A 23047-nucleotide genomic window follows, 5' to 3' on the forward strand; every position below is an offset into this window, starting at 1 on the left:
ACAAAATAAGAGTTGGAAGGGCCTTGGAGATCTTCTAATCTAGTCCAACCCTCTGCTCAGGAAACCTATACCAGTTCAGAAAAATGCTTGTCCAATCTCCTTTTAGAAACCTCCGGTGTTGGAGGTTTTTAACTTCTTCGGACAAGTTGTTCCACTGATTAATCGTTCCAAGTGTCAGGAAATTTCTCCTTAGTTCTAGGTTGCTTCTGTCCTTGATTACTTTCCATCCGTTGCTTCTCGTCCTGCCTTCAGGTGCTTTGGAGAATAGATTGACCTCCTCTTCTTTGTGGCAGCCCCTGAGATATTAGAACACTGCCATCATGTCACCCCTAGTCCTTCATTAAACTAGACATGCTCAATTCCTGTAACTGTTCTTCATATGGTTTAGGCTCCAGATCATCTTTGTTGCTCTTCTCTGCACTCTTTTTAGAGTCTCAACATCTTTTTAAAATCTTGGCGACTCTTGACAGCATGGTAGTTTAAGACTGGGCCCGCTACGGAGGGCAGCCAAACTATATTTTTTCCTGAGGGGCCATCCCCCTTTATCCTGAGGAACCCCTACATTTATATAGGTAAGATTTGAGCCCACCCATTCCCTCTGCCAAAGTCCTGTCGGCGCTTCTTTACTGACTCTCTGCCCGCCCCACCCAGCCGCTTTCTCAGCTTTCTGCTTCCTTGCTTGCAGAAGAAAAACAAGACATCCAGGCACGCCGTGAGAGTTACACCCCGGTAACTTAGGCGCTGCTGGTTCTCCAAGCGAAGTCCCGCAGCTCCGGTTTGTCCCCGCCGGCTTGGGCCGGAGCAAGGTAAATAATAATAATAATAATAATAATAATAATAATAATAATAATAATAAATAATAATAATAATAATAATAATAATAATAATAATAATAATAATAATAATAATAATAATAATAATAATAATAATAAAAAGTTGGAAGGGACCTTGGAGGTCATCTAGTCCAACCCCCTGCTAAGGCAGGAAACCCTATACCATTTCAGACAAATGGCTGTCCAGTCTCTTCTTAAAAACTTCCAGTGTTGGAGAATTCACCACTTCTGGAGGCAGGTTGTTCCACTGGTTAATTGTTCTAACTGTCAGGAAGTTTCTCCTTAGTTCTAGGTTGCTTCTCTCCTTGACTAGGTAGGGCTTGCAAGCCACGGCGGCCGTCGGATTGGCCGCGAGCGGGCGGGCCGGCGCGCGCCTTGGAGATTGGTCTGCTCTGCGCTCGGCCCTGCCCAGCGCTGCTGCTGCTACCGCCGCCCCGGAGGGCGGTGGAGTCAACTCGAGGCGAGCAAGGCTTGAGGGAGGCGGTGGCTTCCGCAACGAGCAAAGAGGTGGGTGAGGAGGCAGAGGAAGAGCGCCCGGCGCCACCGGTTACCGCTCCGGGGGGGCCCCCCTTCGCTGCCCAGGAAAGCTTCCCTGTCGCTTCGCCCGACCGTCGGCTCATTTCACTCGGGGGGGTGGGGTGGGGGGAACGAGGGGGAAGGCCAGCCCACCGTTGCCTCCCAAGGTGCTTGCCAAATCACTTGTTTACTCTGCTGCCGCTGGGCGAGGAGCTACAAGGGAGGCAGGCGGGCGCGCTGGACTGCGGTATCTGGGAGAGGGAAAAAAAAAATCCCCCTAAAGCAGCGTTTCCCAACCTTAGGAACTTGAAGATGCGTGGACTTCAACTCCCAGAATTCCCCAGCCAGCATAGCTGGCTGGGGAATTCTGGGAGTTGAAGTCCACGCATCTTCAAGTTCCTAAGGTTGGGAAACGCTGCCCTAAAGGGGACTGTTTGGCTGGCGCCAGGGCCATAGCTGGGGAGTTTCAAGCTGCCCTGCGCAGTGCACGGTAGTCTGCCGGACTTTCGCCCCCGCTTCCGATGACCGGGGTGTAACTCTCACAGTTCTGCAGTTGCAGCTGTGGAAATTCTGCCTTGACTGCAGCAATGGAGACATACAAGTCCTATGTCGGGGGAGAGTGGCAGTTTCGTTCTATCCCGTATAAACTCTTCTGCCCCTTTTGAATACCCAGTTGCTTTTGGCTGAAGTGAGGACTTGGAAGGTAACCGAGTGCGGTACCTTCATACTGTACGGTACGGTAATTAGAAGTGGGGAACGTAACTCTACCGTAAGTTCATTCATTATTACCGGGAGAACTTCCTGCTCACCTAGTCCCATTGAAAAAAGTGCAATTCTTGTGTTCTTTACCCTCGCTTTCTGTCTGTTCCCCTTACTGTATTTGTTATAGTACTCTCGTCTCCTGAGTCCAGAGGGCTAAAGATGCTACCAGAGAAAGACTCTAAAAAGCTTGGGGAGAGGGATCCCAAAGAAGACCCATCTGTCACTCTCTTCCGGGAATATCTGAGAATCAAGACAGTCCAGCCTCAGCCTGATTATGGTATTAAGTCTAAGAATTTGTTGCACTGATAATCAGCATTCAGTACCTAAAACGTATTACAAAATGAGTGGGGAAAAGAATTGCCTTTAAGTTATATCATGGTGTTTTTTTTTATTTTGAGAGAAATTTATGATCACACTGTCCTATATTACATTACGTTAATTATAATTATAATTCTTGGTAAAGAAAAGGACTTGCTTCATGACACAATGATGTTGTGAGACTTGTTCCTTATGTCCAAAAAAGGAAGATTAAACTCATACAGTCCAGCAAGCCCTGAAGAAAATATTATTACCTATCTTTTACATTTGGTTTGAAGGAGTTCCTTCAGGAGAAAAATCCCTCAAAAGCTAAATATCAGTTGGGTGTTTGTTTGGCTAACAAAATTCTTAGGCCTAAAAACTAAAGTTTTTCCCTCTTGCATTTTGGTTTTCTGGCCATATAAACTTATACAGCCAGAAATCTATACAATATGTTATATATAACCTATATAAGCTTTCCTGAGAGTTAGGAGACTTTGCAAAAAAGCAGTTTCAACATTTGCCTCCCTGTCACTAAATATGCAGACGAAATCCTTAATGATTTCATCTGCGGGATAAATGTGGAAGTGTAACTCTTCAGAATGCCTCTTCTATGCATAGGGTTGACCTTGCACTAACTGGGGAAGAAACAGAGACCATTGTGAGTTGCACTGTATAAAAATTGAATAAAGGAATTAATGGAAATGACAAGACTCAAGAACTTTTATAAACTGAATGAGGAATATATTTATTTAATTCTCACAGTGATTTCTATACAGTTTCTATACCCATCAGTTTATATTAAGGAATAGGTCCCAAACAGAAGAAAGGATCAGGTTTGAGTGAGCCTACTTACCGGTAGGATGATGGTTGCTTGTTTATTTTGTTCTTTGTCTAATTATCTTTTAACTTGATTTTCATGTTTCATTATGATTATTTTATTGATTGTTATCTTCCCAAAGGGTTCATATTGTTTGGATGGCCATATAAATAAATAAAATAATACAAGTCCGCCTAGTTGATTTCTTCTCCCAGTGCCTGTTGCGTTCATATAGAAAATCAGTGTAAAGTGCAAGGCTGATCTCCATCTAGATCTTCATCGTTTTCATTGTGGAGAAGCAAATGTTTTTACTGAATAGATTTGTAGAACTTTCATTGTAAACAAACCTGGAATAACATTCTGAAATCTGAAAGCCCCCCCCCCATATTAATTATAGAATGTTCAGTGTGTCAATATTTTGATAGTTTTAATAGTTGATGCTTTTATTTTAATTGTTTATGGAAGGGGTGATGCGTGTCAGGGAGAACTGAAATGCACCACCTTGAAATGTAAAGTAAAAAGCAATGGTGGCTTAGTTGACGGAGTGCTGGAAGTACTACTTGTCTCTAAGACTCATTTATGGCTTTGGGCAATTTGCTGTATGTCTTTCCACAATAATGGTTGTCATCTTTAAAAATATTCGTAGAATACTTAAATTATACATGTAATAGCTGACAAGTGAGCTTTAACACAGCTTGAAGAGATAAGACGGCCCAAGATTTCAAACTTTGTCCAATACCTTATCCTTGGGACAAAGTTTTAATTCAAATACTGCACATGGGGAAAAGTTTTATAAAACTTGTACAGTACTGCCATTTTTTAAAAAATTAAATATTGATTGAAATAAAAAGAGAAAGTGTGTCACTGACATGTGTAATTTTCATGATGGCTTCCTATTTTCTTCCAGACACAGCAATAAAATTCCTGGAAAGAATAGCTTCTGAACTTGGTCTACAGTGTTTGAAAGTGGAGGTAAAATAACATAAACCCTTTTACTTATGTGGATTCTGTTGGTTTCTGATTTGTTGCTGCATGGCCTCTTTGCACTCATAATTTAGGAAGAAAATCAGCATCATTAATCTTTGTCTTGCAGGTTTAAGCTTTGAGATAAGGACTTTAAAAAAATAAAACTTCACCAGCATATATTGTTATTGATAGCAACAGAAAAGTGATTTGTTATTGCTTTCTACAAGGATACTTTGGCCATCTAATGAGAAGGAAGGACTCACTGGAGAAGAGCCTAATGCAGGGAAAGATTGAGGGCAATAGAAGAAGGGGACGACAGAGAATGAGGTGGCTGGATGGAGTCACTGAAGCAGTAGGCGTGAGCTAAATGGACTCCAGAAGATGGTAGAGGACAGGAAGGCCTGGAGGAACGTTGTCCATAGGGTCGCGATGGGTCGGACACGATTCGCAGCTAACAACAACAACGATAGTTGGGGGGAGGAGGATTTCCTTATCTAACATTATCAGGAAATCTCCCATTAAAGTACCATGCAGATTTAATCTAATCTACTTTATAGCTTATAAAAATGTCAGCTAGACACTGCTATCTGCTGAGTCAAAGTAAAGGAGTACTGTCATATATTTTACTGCTACAGCTCAGGATTTCAATTTCATTCCATTGTTCAAATAGATATAACAGTACATTTGGGCAATATTCATTTGGACAATTTTCCAAAGACATATTTCTGTGCATTGTTGCTTTACTCTGTCATCTGAGTTAATAATAAGGAATAAGATGGCATTCATTTCAAATTAGGAGGAAAAAAGTGTAAGTCTGTTGTCAAACTATAATTTTGGATTCAGAAGTTTGAGAATCACTGAATTTCATTGACAGCCAGTATCTTATTCTTGTGGTCAAATATAGCTGCAGAGGATATTGTTTCCCCCTATAAGGGCAGAGAAATATTATATATAGTTCAGTAGAACAGAATAAAGGCTTGCTAACTAGAATCATATTTAAAAAATAGTGACCCGAACATTTATCAAAATTAAACTCTTTAATAGCACATACTAATTATCCACAGGATAAAATGGACAATTGGTGGAATTTTATTTTTCACAACTTACATCTTTCATATGTTTTTGCTATTGTGCTTCTCACCTGTTTCTTTTCCTTTCTTGTGTAAAGTTTTATTTCCTGTATAGTTGCGAGATGTGTACCCATGTTACAATGGCATATGTGGTGGAAATGCAGAGATACACACATGTGGGCAATAGATCAGTTCACATAGCTGTTTTCCATGAAATCTGCATTCGTCAGTCACAGAGAATAAATTCATGCTGCTAAAATTGGTTCAAGCAGCTGCATCGTTCACATATAATTGTCTAGGGTTACAACATGGGGAAGTGGTTTCCATGTGTCTATACAAAGAAGCGTATTATTGAGACAATGATCATTATTCAAAATCACTTAGATCATGTTATTTTCCAGCTATAGTGTAAGCTGCCTACTTAGGCAGTAAATAAGTTTATAGAGGAAACAGGTATCCAAGTTTGTTATCTTAATAACTGTATCTTACTTCTAATTTCAAAGACAATTTATCTAAATATCAGTTACTGGTGACCAATAATCCTTATGCCCTGCTTGTAAACTTCCCAGATAAATTTGGGTATGAGTAATATGTTGGATGAAATAGATATTTGGCCTGATTCAACAAAGATCTATTTTTAATCGTTCATTAATGACTTCAGAACTATAACAATATTATTTGAAAGTGTTAGGCATTCTATATTATCATCTGATGTAATGTTCAAAAAATCTACTAGTGTTGGAGAAATTTAAATCTGAATCTACAAAAATCATGGAACCGATTTGATTGGCCTCACATACCAGCATTTAGTTATGAGGATGAAAATGAGCTAATAATACAAGCAAGGACCCATTTAGGTTACTTTAACCATCTTGGACAAAAAGCAAAATAGACATGTAGTAAAACAGTTCCACTGACAGGTTTTTTTAACTGTTTTTTTATTTTGATTAATTAGGGTCCATTGAATGCTAATTTTGGTTAATTAGAGTTCATGACATGAAGATAATTGATTCAGGCTTACTGTCAGGTGTCTGATTGAATCATACTATGGCTTGTTTTAGATTATTATTTATAGTTTGTAGTAAACCTGTTGGATCTGTGATCCTTTGAAGAGCCTCCTATCCAGTTAATCTGTTATACAGGTTCATCTATGTCCAATAACCGAGCCTGACCTTTTCAGCTTTATGTGCCGCATTTAGACTGATACTTGTTACAAATGAACGCTATGGAAAATGTTTTTACTAGGAAAAGGCAAGAAATATCATTTTGCTAGGCTGTCCTCTTCTGTTCCTGTGTTAAAACCAATTCTCCCCAGGTTGGCTGAGCTGAAAGGGTTAAAACACTCCTACGTCAATGAATCATTTCAAGAACTGGAGCTTGCCTTTCTTTCAATATTTATGGTCATCAGAACCAGTTTTATAAAACTGAATCGACTTCCAGACTGTTAAGAGTTTCCCAATGCCATTTGGAGTTGCTGTGGCTCCCTCTAGTGCCACCTGGAATTTCTCTAAACAGAAAACTAAAATTGGGAAGCAGTAAATCAGAGGTCTTCACACTTGGCCCTTTTATGACTTGTGGATTTCAACTCCCAGAATTCCTCAGCCAGCGTGCCTGGCTGAGGAATTCTGGGAGTTGAAGTCTACAAGTCGTAAAAGGGCCAAGTTTGAAGACCCCAGCAGTAAATGGATCTTGAATACATGGTACTTTGGAGCTGCCTGAAGAGACAGTAGAAAAAGAAGGCATATCTGTTTGGATGCCGAGGATCATTTTGTACTTCCCATTGAATTCTTTTCTTTGCAGTTGCTTATATCTGAAGAGCAGATTTATATGTATAAATATTATATGTATGTAATGATTATTGTTTCCCCTTTCTGTGTGTGTACTTCTACTATTGTTTTCACTGTCCGGATTCACATAGCACACTAAGATGGAATAATAGGGTCTTGAGCAAGATGCTGGGCTATAGATGTAAGTTATCTAGCAAAAGTCAGGATTTCATTTTATTTATTTATTTATTTTATTAAACTTATATACCGCCCTTCTCCCGTAGGACTCAGGGCGGTTCACAAGGTCTTCCAAAACAGTCCAACAAATTACATAAATTAAAACAATTAAAATAATTAAACTAACCTTGAAACTAAAAACCCCAATAACAATTAAAATACAATTAAAACCCCCAGTTAATATTCTCAGTCCAGGCCAGAGAGCTCGAAGAGCCAGGTCTTCAGGTCCCGGCGGAATGAGCGAAGGTCAGGGGAAGTCCTCAGCTCCACAGGTAGCTGGTTCCAAAGGGCCGGCGCACCCACAGAGAAGGCCCTCACCCTGGGTATTGTCCGCCGGCAATCTTTTACCGGCGGTACCCTGAGAAGACCCTCCCTGTGGGAGCGCACAGGACGAAGGGAGCTTGATGCCGGCAGCAGGTCTTCCCTCAGATATCCCGGACCCAAGCCATTTAGGGCTTTATAGGTCATCACCAGCGCCTTGAATCTCACCCGGAGGGCAACCAGAAGCCAATGCAGCTTGCGGAGTAGAGGTGTTACATGGGAGTATCGGGAAACTGAAATGAAACTGAAATTCTTAGCGACCATACTGTCTGCTTTTTTTTAAAATTAAACTTAATAAATTATTTTGCCATGTTCTTAAAATAAAACTTTTCAAATTCAAATTTTGTTTTATAAAATTTTCTTCTCACCATGAAAAGAGAGGAGGATCTATATAGCATGTGCAGTTACTGAAAGCTACACAAAGTGACTAGCTTTCCAAAGTGACACAAAGAAGAATCCCATCTAATGTAATTTTCTGTTGCAGGTCTGCCCTGACCGTGTGATCACCATTCTGACTTGGCAAGGCACAGACCCACAACTCCGCTCCATCTTACTGAATTCTCATACAGATGTTGTGCCCGTGTTTGAGGTTAGGAGATCACACTGGGGATTCAGTAGCAACTTTAACCTTGCTGGAAAAGAGAGTTGAGGGATGATTGGGTTCCTTCCTCAAAATAACTTGCAAAAGCCAGGCAACATTATTCTAGGGGAGAAGTGGTGGGTCTTATCTTCCTCTTTGTTATTCCTTGTTTTAATTTACAGGTAGTCCTCGACTTGTGACCATTCAAAGTTACAGTGACACTGAAAAAAGTGACTTGTCACTGATCCTTCAACTTAAAATCGTCACAATGCCTCCGTGCTCACGTAATCGTGATCCAGGCACTTTTGCAACTGGCTTGCATTTACCATAGTTGGCAGTGATCACCCTTTGCCTTCCAGCACTTTACATCCAGCTTCTGACAAGCCAGGTTAATGAGGAGGTTGGAAGGAAAGATCGCAAACTGAGATCATGTGATGTCTCAGTGACCGTGGTGATTCATTTAATGACCACAGCAAAACAAAAAAGGTCATAAAATCAGGTGTGGTCATTTGATTCCTCTTTTAGCTACTTCACTGTTTAACAATGAATTTATGGTTCCAAGTATGGTTGTAAGTTAAGGACTATGAGCCGTAGTGGCACAGTGGTTAGAATGCAGTATTGCAGGCTAATTCTGCCGACTGCCAGGAGTTCGAGTGTCACCAGCTCAAGGTTGATTCAGCCTTCCATCCTTCCTAGGTCGGTAAAATGAGGACCCAGATTGTTGGGGGTAATATGCTCACACTGCTTAGAGCGGGCTGTAAAGTCTAAGTGCTATTGCTACCTATACACGAGAAACAGATTATACTGCTTTTATGAAGGTGATAGAAATTCTTATGTGGGTCATTAATAACATATGAAAATTCCTTTCCTCTCTGGAAATGAAAAGATGAATTATAGGATGAATCTCTTGATTTTTAAATCAAGGTAAGATCTGCACTTTATAGCATTTTCAATTCTTAGATTTATGGAAACTGAAACACTATGGGGGAAAATAAAAATCTTATTAACTAGTGGTTGTTTAATAAAGAAATTTTATTTTACTGTAGATATTTGCAGAGAAAAAGTGATTGTTTGGTATATTTATTTATAATATTGCACCAGCAGGCAACTCCTCATAATAACAATGGAGTAAAGGGAAATCAAACAACTTGCTTATTTATTTACTTACTATCGGAGCAGGAAATTGATGCTGCTTATATAAGCACTCAAGATGGTAAAGGTAAAGGTAAAGGTTCCCCCGCACATGTGTGCTAGTCGTTTCCGACTCTAGGGGCCGGTGCTCATCTCCGTTTCATAGCCGAAGAGCCAGCGCTTGTCCGAGGACATCTCCGTGGTCATGTGGCCGGCATGACTAGACGCCAAAGGCGCACGGAACGCTGTTACCTTCCCACCGTAGTGGTCCCTATTTTTCTACTTGCATTTTTACATGCTTTCGAACTGCTAGGTGGGCAGAAGCTGGGACGAGTAACAGGCGCTCACTCTGCTACGCGGCACTCGGGATTCGACCCGCCAAACTGCCGACCTTCCGATCGACAAGCTCAGCGTCCTAACCCACTGAGCCACCGCGTCCCTATGTCAAGATGGTATACAACAACAATTATATGAATAATAATTCTTAATGATTATAGGCTGTCAAATGGCAAACAAAAAGATGATGGATGCAAGGGAGGATGTAAGCCAAGAGGAAATCTATATTTTCAGTGACTAGAAGTATATCCCAGAATGGATAGATGTAATATAGTCTCCACTCAGTAGATTATTTTACTTCACATTGTTTACAAAGCAGTCCACAAACTTTATGGCATTGCATCAATTTGTATAATTATCCAAGCAACATAAATTATCTCAGTTACATAAATTTGCATTTAATAGACTAAACAGACATTCATTCTGTGAATGAAGGCAAATACACGTGTCCCAGGATAATGTTGCAGGATCCAATCTGACTCAGTCACTGGGATCAGAGGTTCGTTCTTCCAAGCTTTTGGACTCTTACTGGAGCCCATTCATTCCTTCCATTTGTGCGTTAAGTGCATTTGTATAGAGACATTTCAGATTAAACTGCAAGGAACGTAATAAGCAAAGAAAGTAAAAAAATGGGTATATTTTTTTGGTTTCAGTGGAAAAAAGAGCACAAAGGGCTACACTTTAGTTGATCCTAATTCTTTGGCATCCTGAGTTTGTTCTCAGAGGAGGACTGGTGTTCTTCGCGTCTACTCTGAAATATTCCAAAATATTAAGACTTGAGCAAAAAGAAAAGCAGTGATGACTGATAAAGTCATTCTAGGGGTCTCCAGAATTCCTCACTGAAACATGGTATGGAATATAGTACAAACACAGGATATAAAAAGTTTGCGCTTCAGATCCTAACTGTTCAGAGGAGAATACAAACACAAAGCTTAGGGGAGCGAGATAAGAAAGAAATATCACTTAAGAGTGTGTACTTTTGTTTAGCACACTCTCCTGAAATAGTTAAACCCAACACATTAGGCTGGTGCATTATCTACTGGGGGAATAAATTTTTTAAAAAACAACCCAATAATTCGAGAAAAATGACATTGCTTTCTTTCCAGCCATGAGTCTGACTCTAAAATTGTAGTTCATATGCAGTATAAGAGAGTGCATATTTGTTCTAGAGAAATCTTTTGAGATTGTATTACAGTTGTACTCAGTGGTGGGATTCAAATATATGAACAACCAGTTCTCTGTGTGGATGTCGCTTCTGGAAGTCCATTCTGGGCCTGGGCAACAAAAAATTAGCTACCAGTTCTACTGAACCGGTGCGAACTGGCTGAATCCCACCACTGGTTCTACTACTATAGTTGCAAATTGCTACAAAACTAACTACTCCATAGTTGCTGAGATTTTATTGCGGTATAAATAGTAGAATTGGTTAGCATAAAAACTCTGGTTTAAAAAAAGTGGTTCTGAGAGAGGAAGCTCTGTGAAATGTTACTGCAAATCTAGAAACCTGCTGCAAAATTTGGAACTAGATGATGGAGAGTTCTAAATGAAGCTCCCTGCTTCAATTAAATTACCATAGAAGATTTACAGACTCACCAACTTTCGGCAATGATAAAAGGAGGCAATTCACCTGATGCCTTCATGATTATTTTGTTCCTGGTTATCTTGCAGTTTCCATGCTTTGCAACATTTCCCAGAAAAACTACTTCCTACAAAAACAGAGAATCCAAAAAGCATGTTTCCAGGACTTCCGGTCCTGCATGGTAGCAACTGGTCGCGGGCTTGGTACTGCCACACCCCCGTGGCTAATTTTTGTCTTGCCTGGAGACCCTAATGGATCCAAGCCACCCCAGAGAGGCAGCAAAGAAAGAAGGGTGACTCTGGAATGACAGCGGTTGCTCCATTCGTCTTGGGGAAAGCCTTCTAACCCTACAGGAAAAAGGCTGTATTTCACCGATCAGCCCAAGCTACGTGCAACCAAAGTCCAAAAGAACTAACCAGCACAACAGTAAATAGCGTGCTTGAAACTGGATGAGGGAATCTGATTTTCCCTTTTCTATTCTACACTTAATTTCCTGGAAAAGATCCCCAAAAAGCAAAATACCTCCAAAAGTGAAGGAGGGGGACTTCTGCCCCACCCTTATACTAATGGAAGCGGCAAATTAAAATTTCCATGGAGGATCAAAATATATGGTAGTCAAATAAATTTTTAAACTTGAAAGCTAAAATTAAACTTTGGACAAATTTAAAATTTTGTTGAATGGTTAAGACTCATTTTAAAGACTATTGTTCATATTGAAAACTAAATAGATGCTGACACCTAGTGGTGGATGAAGATTATGACAGTTATGATTTTCATGGAGAAATTGCCAAAACCTGGGAAAAGCTAATCTGTGTTTGTGACCTTCAAAGCTTTAATAACAAAGAACAGCTGTGACAAAAAAAGGACAACAATCTGGGCTGCAGACAAAGAGAGAATTACAAACTGTAGGAAAAAATCTTTTTTGAACTCTTTGGATTACAAATATCTATTTAACCGTGACTCTAAAGCTATTTGCAGATAAGAAGGAAAACTTCAACTTTTGGCCATCATGGATCAGAGACAAGTAGATAGAACATACTAAGAAAATATAAATACCTCTCAGAAGGAGATATATAGTATACTGCAATTAATTCAAATAACACAGTCAGACTTTTCCTTTAATGTCTTAGCAGGCTGCCCTAAGGGCAAGTCTCATTTCTCATCCGTTCACATTTTTCTGATTGTTTCATGTTCTTTCCTACAGGAATATTGGCAGTATGATCCTTTTTCAGCTTTCAAGGACTCTGAGGGAAATATCTATGGACGGGGAACTCAAGATATGAAATGTGTATCTATCCAGTACGTGAAACCTATCTTATCCCTCTACTTATGTTCTAGAGTCTAGACAGTACAAAAGACATCTGTTTAATAAGGAAAGCTACTTTGGCATTTTGTCTTGCAAATGATGGAAGTGAAGGAATGTGACCAAGGGAATAGTTCTCACAAAGAGCCTTTTAGTTAGGGCTGTGAAACTGGTAGCAATCAATACATAATTAGATTTGTTAATCCTGTCCGATTTGATTATGTGTTATTATGCCATATTGTTTCATAGTGACAACGTAGATCAGGGATTGGCAATTTACCTTATATACTTGAGTATAAGCCGACTCGAGTATAAGCCGAGACCCCCAATTTCACCCCCAAAACCTGGAAAAAGTTATTGACTCGAGTATAAGCCGATCCGCCGTTCTGCAAGCCTCTGCCGCCAGCAGAGGCTCGATCCGCCATTTTGCAAGCCTGAATACACAGGAATACCCTGTGTGGCCGCGGCTCTCGGGGAAGCCCTGGCTGTCCGCTTCCTCGCTCCACGCTGCCATTCGGGGCCCGCGCGTTCCCCGGGCAAATCGCGGCGCCCAGCAGGCGAGGAAACACGCCCGCTCCAGTCGCCCCCCCTTCCCTCAGGAGACGCGAAGCAAGTGACCGCCCGGAGCTTACCGAGGACTTGCGTGCGGCCGAGGCTTCGGTGCTTCCAGGATCGCGCGCACCTCCCCAAACCTCCCCAAACGTCGGCAGGTCTCCGTTCCTCCTGCCGACCTTTGGGGAGGTTTGGGCGCCTCCCCAAACCTCCCCAAACGTCGGCAGGTCTCTGTTCCTCCTGCCGAACTTTGGGGAGGTTTGGGCGCCTCCCCAAACCTCCCCAAACCTCGGCAGGTCTCCGTTCCTCCTGCCGACCTTTGGGGAGGTTTGGGCGCCTCCCCAAACCTCCCCAAACCTCGGCAGGTCTCCGTTCCTCCTGCCGACCTTTGGGGAGGTTTGGGCGCCTCCCCAAACCTCGGCAGGTCTCCGTTCCTCCTGCCGACCTTTGGGGAGGTTTGGGCGCCTCCCCAAACCTCCCCAAACCTCGGCAGGTCTCCGTTCCTCCTGCCGACCTTTGGGGAGGTTTGGGCGCCTCCCCAAACCTCTGCAGGTCTCCGTTCCTCCGCGCAGACCTGCCGACCTTTGGGGAGGTTTGGGCGCCTCCCCAAACCTCGGCAGGTCTCCGTTCCTCCTGCCAACCTTTGGGGAGGTTTGGGCGCCTCCCCAAACCTCCCCAAACCTCGGCAGGTCTCCGTTCCTCCTGCCGACCTTTGGGGAGGTTTGGGCGCCTCCCCAAACCTCGGCAGGTCTCCGTTCCTCCTGCCGACCTTTGGGGAGGTTTGGGCGCCTCCCCAAACCTCCCCAAACCTCGGCAGGTCTCCGTTCCTCCTGCCGACCTTTGGGGAGGTTTGGGCGCCTCCCCAAACCTCCCCAAACCTCGGCAGGTCTCCGTTCCTCCTGCCGACCTTTGGGGAGGTTTGGGCGCCTCCCCAAACCTCGGCAGGTCTCCGTTCCTCCGCGCAGACCTGCCGACGTTTGGGGAGGTTTGGGCGCCTCCCCAAACCTCCCCAAACCTCGGCAGGTCTCCGTTCCTGTTTGGGGAGGTTTGGGCGCCTCCCCAAACCTCCCCAAACCTCGGCAGGTCTCCGTTCCTCCGCGCAGACCTGCCGACGTTTGGGGAGGTTTGGGCGCCTCCCCAAACCTCGGCAGGTCTCCGTTCCTGTTTGGGGACGTTTGGGCGCCTCCCCAAACCTCGGCAGGTCTCCGTTCCTCCGCGCAGACCTGCCAACGTTTGGGGAGGTTTGGGCGCCTCCCCAAACCTCCCCAAACCTCGGCAGGTCTCCGTTCCTGTTTGGGGAGGTTTGGGCGCCTCCCCAAACCTCCCCAAACCTCGGCAGGTCTCCGTTCCTCCGCGCAGACCTGCCGACGTTTGGGGAGGCGCCCAAACCTCCCCAAAGGTCGGCAGGAGGAACGGAGACCTGCCGAGGTTTGGGGAGGTTTGGGGAGGCGCCCAAACCTCCCCAAAGGTCGGCAGGAAGAACGGAGACCTGCCGAGGTTTGGGGAGGTTTGGGGAGGCGCCCAAACCTCCCCAAAGGTCGGCAGGTCTGCGCGGAGGAACGGAGACCTGCCGAGGTTTGGGGAGGTTTGGGGAGGCGCCCAAACCTCCCCAAACAGGAACGGAGACCTGCCGAGGTTTGGGGAGGCGCCCAAACCTCCCCAAACGTCGGCAGGTCTGCGCGGAGGAACGGAGACCTGCCGAGGTTTGGGGAGGTTTGGGGAGGCGCCCAAACCTCCCCAAACAGGAACGGAGACCTGCCGAGGTTTGGGGAGGCGCCCAAACCTCCCCAAACGTCGGCAGGTCTGCGCGGAGGAACGGAGACCTGCCGAGGTTTGGGGAGGTTTGGGGAGGCGCCCAAACCTCCCCAAAGGTCGGCAGGAAGAACGGAGACCTGCCGAGGTTTGGGGAGGTTTGGGGAGGCGCCCAAACCTCCCCAAAGGTCGGCAGGTCTGCGCGGAGGAACGGAGACCTGCCGAGGTTTGGGGAGGTTTGGGGAGGCGCCCAAACCTCCCCAAACAGGAACGGAGACCTGCCGAGGTTTGGGGAGGTTTGGGGAGGCGCCCAAACCTCCCCAAAGGTCGGCAGGTCTGCGCGGAGGAACGGAGACCTGCCGAGGTTTGGGGAGGTTTGGGGAGGCGCCCAAACCTCCCCAAAGGTCGGCAGGAGGAACGGAGACCTGCCGAGGTTTGGGGAGGTTTGGGGAGGCGCCCAAACCTCCCCAAAGGTCGGCAGGAGGAACGGAGACCTGCCGAGGTTTGGGGAGGTTTGGGGAGGCGCCCAAACCTCCCCAAAGGTCGGCAGGAGGAACGGAGACCTGCCGAGGTTTGGGGAGGTTTGGGGAGGCGCCCAAACCTCCCCAAAGGTCGGCAGGAAGAACGGAGACCTGCCGAGGTTTGGGGAGGTTTGGGGAGGCGCCCAAACCTCCCCAAACGTCGGCAGGTCTGCGCGGAGGAACGGAGACCTGCCGAGGTTTGGGGAGGTTTGGGGAGGCGCCCAAACCTCCCCAAACAGGAACGGAGACCTGCCGAGGTTTGGGGAGGCGCCCAAACCTCCCCAAACGTCGGCAGGTCTGTGCGGAGGAACGGAGACCTGCCGAGGTTTGGGGAGGCGCCCAAACCTCCCCAAAGGTCGGCAGGAGGAACGGAGACCTGCCGAGGTTTGGGGAGGTTTGGGGAGGCGCCCAAACCTCCCCAAAGGTCGGCAGGAGGAACGGAGACCTGCCGAGGTTTGGGGAGGCGCCCAAACCTCCCCAAAGGTCGGCAGGAGGAACGGAGACCTGCCGAGGTTTGGGGAGGTTTGGGGAGGCGCCCAAACCTCCCCAAAGGTCGGCAGGAGGAACGGAGACCTGCCGAGGTTTGGGGAGGTTTGGGGAGGCGCCCAAACCTCCCCAAACGTCGGCAGGTCTGCTCGGAGGAACGGAGACCTGCCGAGGTTTGGGGAGGCGCCCAAACCTCCCCAAACGTCGGCAGGTCTCCGTTCCTCCGCGCCCTGCCTGCCTGCTTCTTTCCGCTGCGGAAAGAAGCAGGCAGGCAAGGCGCGGAGGTCCGGAGACCTGCCGATGTTTGGGGAGGTTTGGGGAGGTGCGCGCGCACCTCCCCAAACCTCCCCAAACTTCGGCAGGTCTCGGACGGCGGTGGCTTGGGAGAGGTGCGCGCGATCCCGGAAGCACCAAAGCCTCGGCCGTGCACAAGTCCTCGGTAAGTTTTTTTGTTGACTGGAGTATAAGCCGAAGTGGAATTTTTCAGCCCAAAAAGTGGGCTGAAAAATTCAGCTTATACTCAAGTATATACGGTATTTTCCCAAGGGACACATGGGGAAATTGGGATGGTGAGGAGGGCCAAACCAAGGTATATAGGTATATAGGCAGAGACACATGCACATATGTAAATTGAAAAAAAGTATTCACTTTCAAAATAAAAGCAATGCACTTGTATTGCATACATGGCTTAGGTGGCACTGGTTTACTGGGCTTCCAGTAGCCCAAGGAGGGTCTGGGTTCACCCACCTGTGAGAGGGGCTGGCCTGCCAGGCTTGCCGAGGCAGTTAACTTCCCCCTCTTTGGAACTTCTGGCTGTTAAGCGATATTTAATTTCCAATTCACCTCACATGGGCCGGACAGAGACAACCAAAGGGTCAGAGGTGGCCCAGGGATTGTAAAATATCTAGGTCTGACATAGACTTTCTCTACAATAATCTGTCCCTAACCTAGTCCTTCAGGTAATTCATAATCTCTGTTACTGAGTACATCCACCTTGCTGTTGATTGCTCTCTTCTCTTTCCTTCTACATATGAACTGGCTGCCCATCAACATAAAACGCATCAATATTACCCCATTTGCTCAGGTTTAATGCATATTTAAAAGATGAGCTGCTTTGTATAAAGACAATATACATTGTAATGGTTTTGTCCCTTATCATATTTTCTTCTTTTTCTGTTTGTTTTTATTTTTATATCTTTTTACCTTCAATTCTGTTTATTAATGCAATTAAATAAAAATTGTATCTTGCTAGCCAAAAAACAGCAAGCTGGAATAGGGAGATTGCTGCTGCATTCAGAAGATTGGTACCTGGCTAATTCTTGCAAGCAGAAAATAGGTGCCTCTGCTTTGCCCTGCAAGGCACGTTTTAGAATTCAGGGAATTTTGATCCAGACTCCAGCTAAGTGTTTGCTCCTTTCCAATATCCAACAGCCATCATTAACACATACACACTCCTTTTTCTTACAAACACTATGTTGTCTTTTTAATGAGCCACTAAATAAGACATTTTTTATTTCAGATACCTAGAAGCCATACGGAGGCTGAAAGGTGAAGGAAGACGTTTTTCACGAACCATTCATATGAGCTTTGTCCCAGGTGAGTTAAATAGGCACATCATATAATCACTTGTCTCCTAGTTTTTGCTCAAAATGATAGATCATAGAAGGAAAAAAATATTGCAACTCAGCACCATAGGGTTCATTCTGCTTTCATGTGCAAAGAGGCCTCCCTAATGTTCTGCTGAGGACATATTCTCACAACAGAGCATCTCTTGTGTGTCCATTCAGCAGCAGCCCAAAGTCAGGCTAAGATATTGTGGCATGAAAATAATGGTATGCTGGCAGAAAATTTCTCATGTGGACATTCTATCTAGGATATGTGGAGGAGAAACCTTCAGAGATCAACAGTCTACTAGCTTCTGTTGGCCTGCTCCAGAATTGCCCTGTCCCAACTGTCTGGTGTTTCATGTCTACTGCCATTCTTGCTCTGGTTGCCATATTGACCCACTTTTCCTGTTTTGTTACTGTTCAAACATCGGAGCGTGTTTTGGGTCTTCCACAAGATAAGTGTTTCCATTGAGATGCAAAACTAAAATCTTAGCATGTGGCAGCCCCCTTGAGCCCAAGGATTTCCTTCATCTAGGAGCTTCTCTTCTTCCAAATCAAGAGTCACACATTGTTTTTTAAAAGTTCTGTCTACAAGAATACCCAAAAATTGATGCATATATAGCTAGGGTTTAAAAACCACTGCATGATTTTCAAAGCCCTGATAATAATTAAAAGGTTGAAGCTTGTGATTCTAAGCATGCAGTGCTGGGTCAAATTCAATAAAAAGGGCTTTCAGAGTTACTCAAAGCAACTCTTCCAGGGAAGCGTCAGAGCCAGGTGGAGTAGAGATACAAGGACAGCCATTGGCAGTTCATTTTTCCTAATAGATAATTCTGCAAGGAAGGGAAAAGGGAGAAGAAGTAACTCATCCAGCCACATCTCTGAAACCTTTTTACACTGTCATATTTTTGACTTCAGGACAGAAGCCATGACTGTGGATGTGCTGAGAAGTTCTTGTCTAGGGTTGGTTACATTATTTCCCCAGGCAAACGACATGCAAGCTAAGTAGCCTAGTAAAACTGACAGAAGCCAATAAAGTACTTAAAACATTTTCAGTATGGATTTGCAATAGAATATTTTCAGTATATTGTTTTGGAAGAAACACATAGATTTCATTTCTGCAGGAAAACCTCAAAACCACATTTTTTTTATCACTGTTGGTTAAACAATATGGGGAGATTAAGTAAAACATATAGAATACAAGAGAATATTTGTAGCTCAGGTTGAATTTTTACAGATCACCCACAGATCTTACAGCAAAAGGTATATCCACACAATTTTATCAAAAAGTGCCTGACCATTTAATCCAACCAACACAAGCTATGAAAGAGATAGCACTACCATACATCAAAAATGTATCAAAAACAACCAACAGAATATTACAATGACATGCCATCACTATAGCCCACAAATCAACTAAAGCCCTCCAAAACATTGTAAGTAAACCAAAAGACCTAATAGCTCTGGAAGAAAAAACAGGAGTCATCTACAACATACAATATAAGCATTGTTCCAGCCACTGAGTAGGACAGACAAGCAGAAGACTAGCACAGTGCATCCATGAATGCTAACTAGCAGTCAGAAGTCATGATGAAAACTCCTTAATTTCACAACACATAGACATAACCATAGTTTCAACTGAGAATCTGTGAGTAGCCTAAACCAAACTAAATCTAATATGCTGGAGAATTCCTGGAAGCCTAGGACTCAGGCAGATCAGCCATTAACAGCATATAGATAAAAATAGCATCTACATGTCATTGAAATAAAAAAGCTAAAAAGGAAAGAAAAAGTCCCAAACAACCTCCTTGCCAGCAATCAATACTCAAATAAGCAGGGAATAACACTAGGATTAATAGTAGACCAACAGTGAAACAGTAAATATTCCAGTTAAGGAACTATCAATTTAGACCAGGGGTATCAAACTGCTGGCCCACAGGCCGGACGTGTCATCCGGAAGCCACATCCACCGCATTGCCGGCAATGGCAAAATAGTCCCGATACGTCTCACAACGTCACGTGACGTCATGAGTTTGACATGTCTGACTTAGACAAACAATACCATAATCAAGAAACTACCAAGAAGGAAACAACATTCCCACCAACACCTAAAGGGCAAGCCACAGTACATATACAGAGAGCACTGAAAATGTCACCTAATTGTGTAATGAAATATCTGCAAGAAAATGACCAAGCTCAGCATCAAGGATTTCATAAAACATACATGTTTTATGTCAGAACACAAAGCTATATTTAGAATGGAAAAATATGTAAAGAATGAAAGATTGGTTAAAATTTCATCATAACGTTGATTAGCTGTTTTTATTACTAATTTGTAATGTCAAGATTAAACTTCAAAAAACCCCACAAACTGCAGCAGTTGTTTCCTTTAATACTTCTATCAAATCATAATTTATAGCTTTAATAACTCTGTAACTATTCTATACCAAGCCTCTCTGTTTAGTGTCCGTGTTGCCTCTCAGTAACCAACGAAGAACGATGACTCTTGATTTCCTGGCTGCTAGTTCCGCAGATAACCCAGAAGTAGCAGCAACTGGGTGGAATGAGAAATTTCTGATAGTGGAGATGGATTTCTTTAGCCAGAGAAAGAAATTATTCACTGATTAAGTTCTCATCTTCATTTACTGCAATATTGTCTTTGGATCATATTAGATGGCATGTGGAGAAGATAATTAAATTCAGAAATAGTTAGATACAACACTATCATGATGCCATTTTTAAAAATGATAATAATACTTTTAAAAAATCACACTGCCTCCAAATTTGGATTAGGACCTTGGCATTGGGGAAGAGAGACCAACCCTTTACCTTGACGTGGTTTCCTTGATAATTCATTTTCTTCATTCTGTCTCTTCCTGTAATCAGGCAGCATACTACTAGGGGTGTGTGCTCCAGGGCTTACAGCAGCTTTGGGGAAAAATTGAAAAATGATGCAGAGGCTTTTGAGCAAATAAACCATTTGGGATCTTCTAAGGTGGTTCCACTCTGTTCTTTTGTCGCATCCCAGTGAGACTACACTTGTGGTCTCAAATGTGATGTCATGTTCTATTAAATAGAGTGATTGCTTTCCTGATTAATAGCAGGAAACAATTAGCGCGTTACAAATTTTGGGGCAAGCACACAAAAAATCTGATGAATGGGTTTTGGAGAAAAAGCATTTTTTTGTTCTTTTGTGCTAGTACAAAGAGAAGAGGCCCCCTGCATGCCAGATTGCAAAGCACAAAAGCTTTCTTGGATCCTATGGGAACTTCGCACTGTAATTAGCTCTTCAAATATTTCCACTCTGAAATGCTGGTTTGGAGATCAAAGCAAAAGAAGTAACTGTTTGGGCTTTCTTTTTCATGCAGATGAAGAGATTGGGGGCCACAAAGGGATGGAATTGTTTGTGAAGACTCCTGAGTTTGCAGCGCTTAATGTTGGCTTTGCCTTGGATGAAGGTGAAAATCCATAGTATGGCACTTGGAAAGCACTTTTGGAATTGAAAAATATCCTGTAACTGAAATCATTTTCCTTTTTTTCTTAATAAAGTTATTCTTTGTAATTAGTTTTTTTCTCAAAGCTGTATGAGGCTTGTTTCTCAGAAGGGAGGCCTATGCAGCCTTGATGCAGATTCTTTACTCGCCAATAATAATAATGTTCTCCCCCCCACATGAATACAAAGCCAGTTAGTTGATGCTATAGTCACTTGCCAAAAAGCTTTGAAGAAAGCCTCTATATTTGAACAGCATTTGTTATTTACGATTGTTATTTTGTTTTCTCCTAGGCTTGGCAAACCCAACAGACACTTTCACTGTATTCTATGGTGAGAAATGCCCATGGTGTAAGTAAGATCTGAAATGTACTTCCTCTCATCTATTTTCTTTTTAATCTGCATCATCCTAAAACAGGAGTCTCCAAACTTGGTAAATTTAAGATATGTGGACTTGGCATGGCTGGCTGAGGAATTCTGGGAGTTGAAGTCCACACATTTTAAAGTTGCCAGGTTTGGAGACCTCTGTCCAAAGATCTATACTGAAAACCATCTGCCGTATATTTGTCAGAGATAATGCATGAATTCTTTTGAACAGTTTCTGGACTTTTGTCAGTTTTATATATTTTTTCTTAGTTGCAACTGCATTTCTTTGCCACACCGGTTTTCCCTCTGTAGAACTGTAGTCCCAGTTACATCACTGGATTGATGTAGAATTTTAGACCTCCCCTGATGCCTGTAGTTTTATAGTTTGTAATTTCACTAAAGGCATTCTGAAACTTTTTGATATTTTATAGTATATGCCTGCAATTTAATTTAATACAAATGTTAAAAACTGATTCTCTGAAAACTCAAAAATACTGCAGTTGATGTTGGCAATTAAATGTAGTTATTAGCCTTTGCCTGTGTATCTGCAAATTATATATATATCATATGTATAATGTGTGTGTATGGTATGTATATATTTATTGTTTTTATTATTTTGTTTATTATATTCTATTTTATTATAAAAGAGGATATATGCATTATCTTTTCCCCCAAATTTTATTTATAAATTACAAGAAAATATGTAAAATGTAATTTTTTAAAAAAAAGCAACAAAAAGAACATACACAATTAACAAGATAATCTTCAAACTTAAACAGAGAAAAAAGATTAATAGAAAGAAAAGAAATAGAAAATGTTGGTTTCTCTTCAAAAGGTACATGCAGATAGAGGTTGTTTTATGAATCATTTGTTGCCACTTCCTCTTCTTTTAGAAAAGCTGTTCACTTCTTTGAAACAATAGTTTATCTCTTAACTATAGTCCTGTCCTTCAATGTACTGTTACTTCTTTGGAATATGGCATACTTTCAAGTGGAAGAGAAAGATATATTGTATATATATACTTTACTGAAAATGTGTAAACTTTGGGATCTAGCTTGAAATAATCTCTCTTTCTCTCAAATTTATATACAAATTAATGGCAATCATGTCAAATATCTGCTGTATCTTATTTTGTACACTGTATAAATGCACCAGGAGCCATATGCTGTATAAATGCACATTGACATTTGAATTACTGTTGATAAAAGAGTCTAGAACAATTTTTTGAGCTTGTCAGAGCTACAGAGGGACAGAATAACTTAACCAAAGATAACTGGTCCACACTTGTATTTTACAGGAAGATACACTGAGGATAACTGATTAACCCAAAGTTAGTTGTGCAAATTATTTTTTTTCTCACTATTAAAAGTATCCCACCTCATACAAAACTACCAGGAGACTGATGTACTTTTTAACTGCACCTGTTGTACATTTAAGCTGATACCCTTTGGGCTGAATTGTTTTGTTTGCTATGGTAGTTAAAAATGTAATTGTCTTGCTTTGCTTTGCTTTATTTTTACATTTACATTTTTGGCCTTTCTTGAAACGACCTCAGGGATTAAAGTGAAAGTACAAGGGAATCCGGGACATGGATCCAGATTCATTGAGAATACAGCTGCTGAAAAGATGGTAAAATACCATTTTCTATAATATACAGGGCTAAGGAAGAGTGGGAGGTAAAACTGCTTATTGATATCAACATGTATAAATAAAAAAAAATCAAATCAGACACTTTATATGAACTGGCTGTAGTGCT

At 42.8% G+C, this 23047-nt stretch overlaps 1 protein-coding gene across 4 annotated transcripts in view; it reads left to right on the forward strand.

Annotated features, from left to right (window-relative positions):
* The first annotated feature begins 1224 nt into the window (after positions 1–1224).
* The window catches only part of ACY1 (aminoacylase 1), a 31961-nt gene continuing 10138 nt past the window's right edge, over positions 1225–23047 (forward strand). For 2 of the 4 annotated variants that reach the window (XR_014025545.1, XM_081320730.1), the window contains exons 1-9: positions 1225–1340; positions 2239–2388; positions 4136–4200; positions 8073–8177; positions 12419–12513; positions 17348–17424; positions 20804–20893; positions 21220–21276; positions 22847–22920. Coding sequence is in view for 3 of the 4 variants with exons in the window: in XM_081320730.1 (XP_081176856.1) it covers positions 2271–2388; positions 4136–4200; positions 8073–8177; positions 12419–12513; positions 17348–17424; positions 20804–20893; positions 21220–21276; positions 22847–22920 (681 nt within the window). In the remaining variant the exon portion in view is untranslated. Of the gene's footprint in view, positions 1517–2238; positions 2389–4135; positions 4201–8072; positions 8178–12418; positions 12514–17347; positions 17425–20803; positions 20894–21219; positions 21277–22846; positions 22921–23047 lie in introns of all 4 variants that reach the window. The other 2 variants (XM_081320731.1, XM_081320732.1) reach the window with 2 other exon arrangements.

This window comes from Vipera berus, assembly GCF_964194415.1.
Source record: "Vipera berus genome assembly, chromosome: 2".
Lineage (NCBI taxonomy): Eukaryota > Metazoa > Chordata > Lepidosauria > Squamata > Viperidae > Vipera > Vipera berus.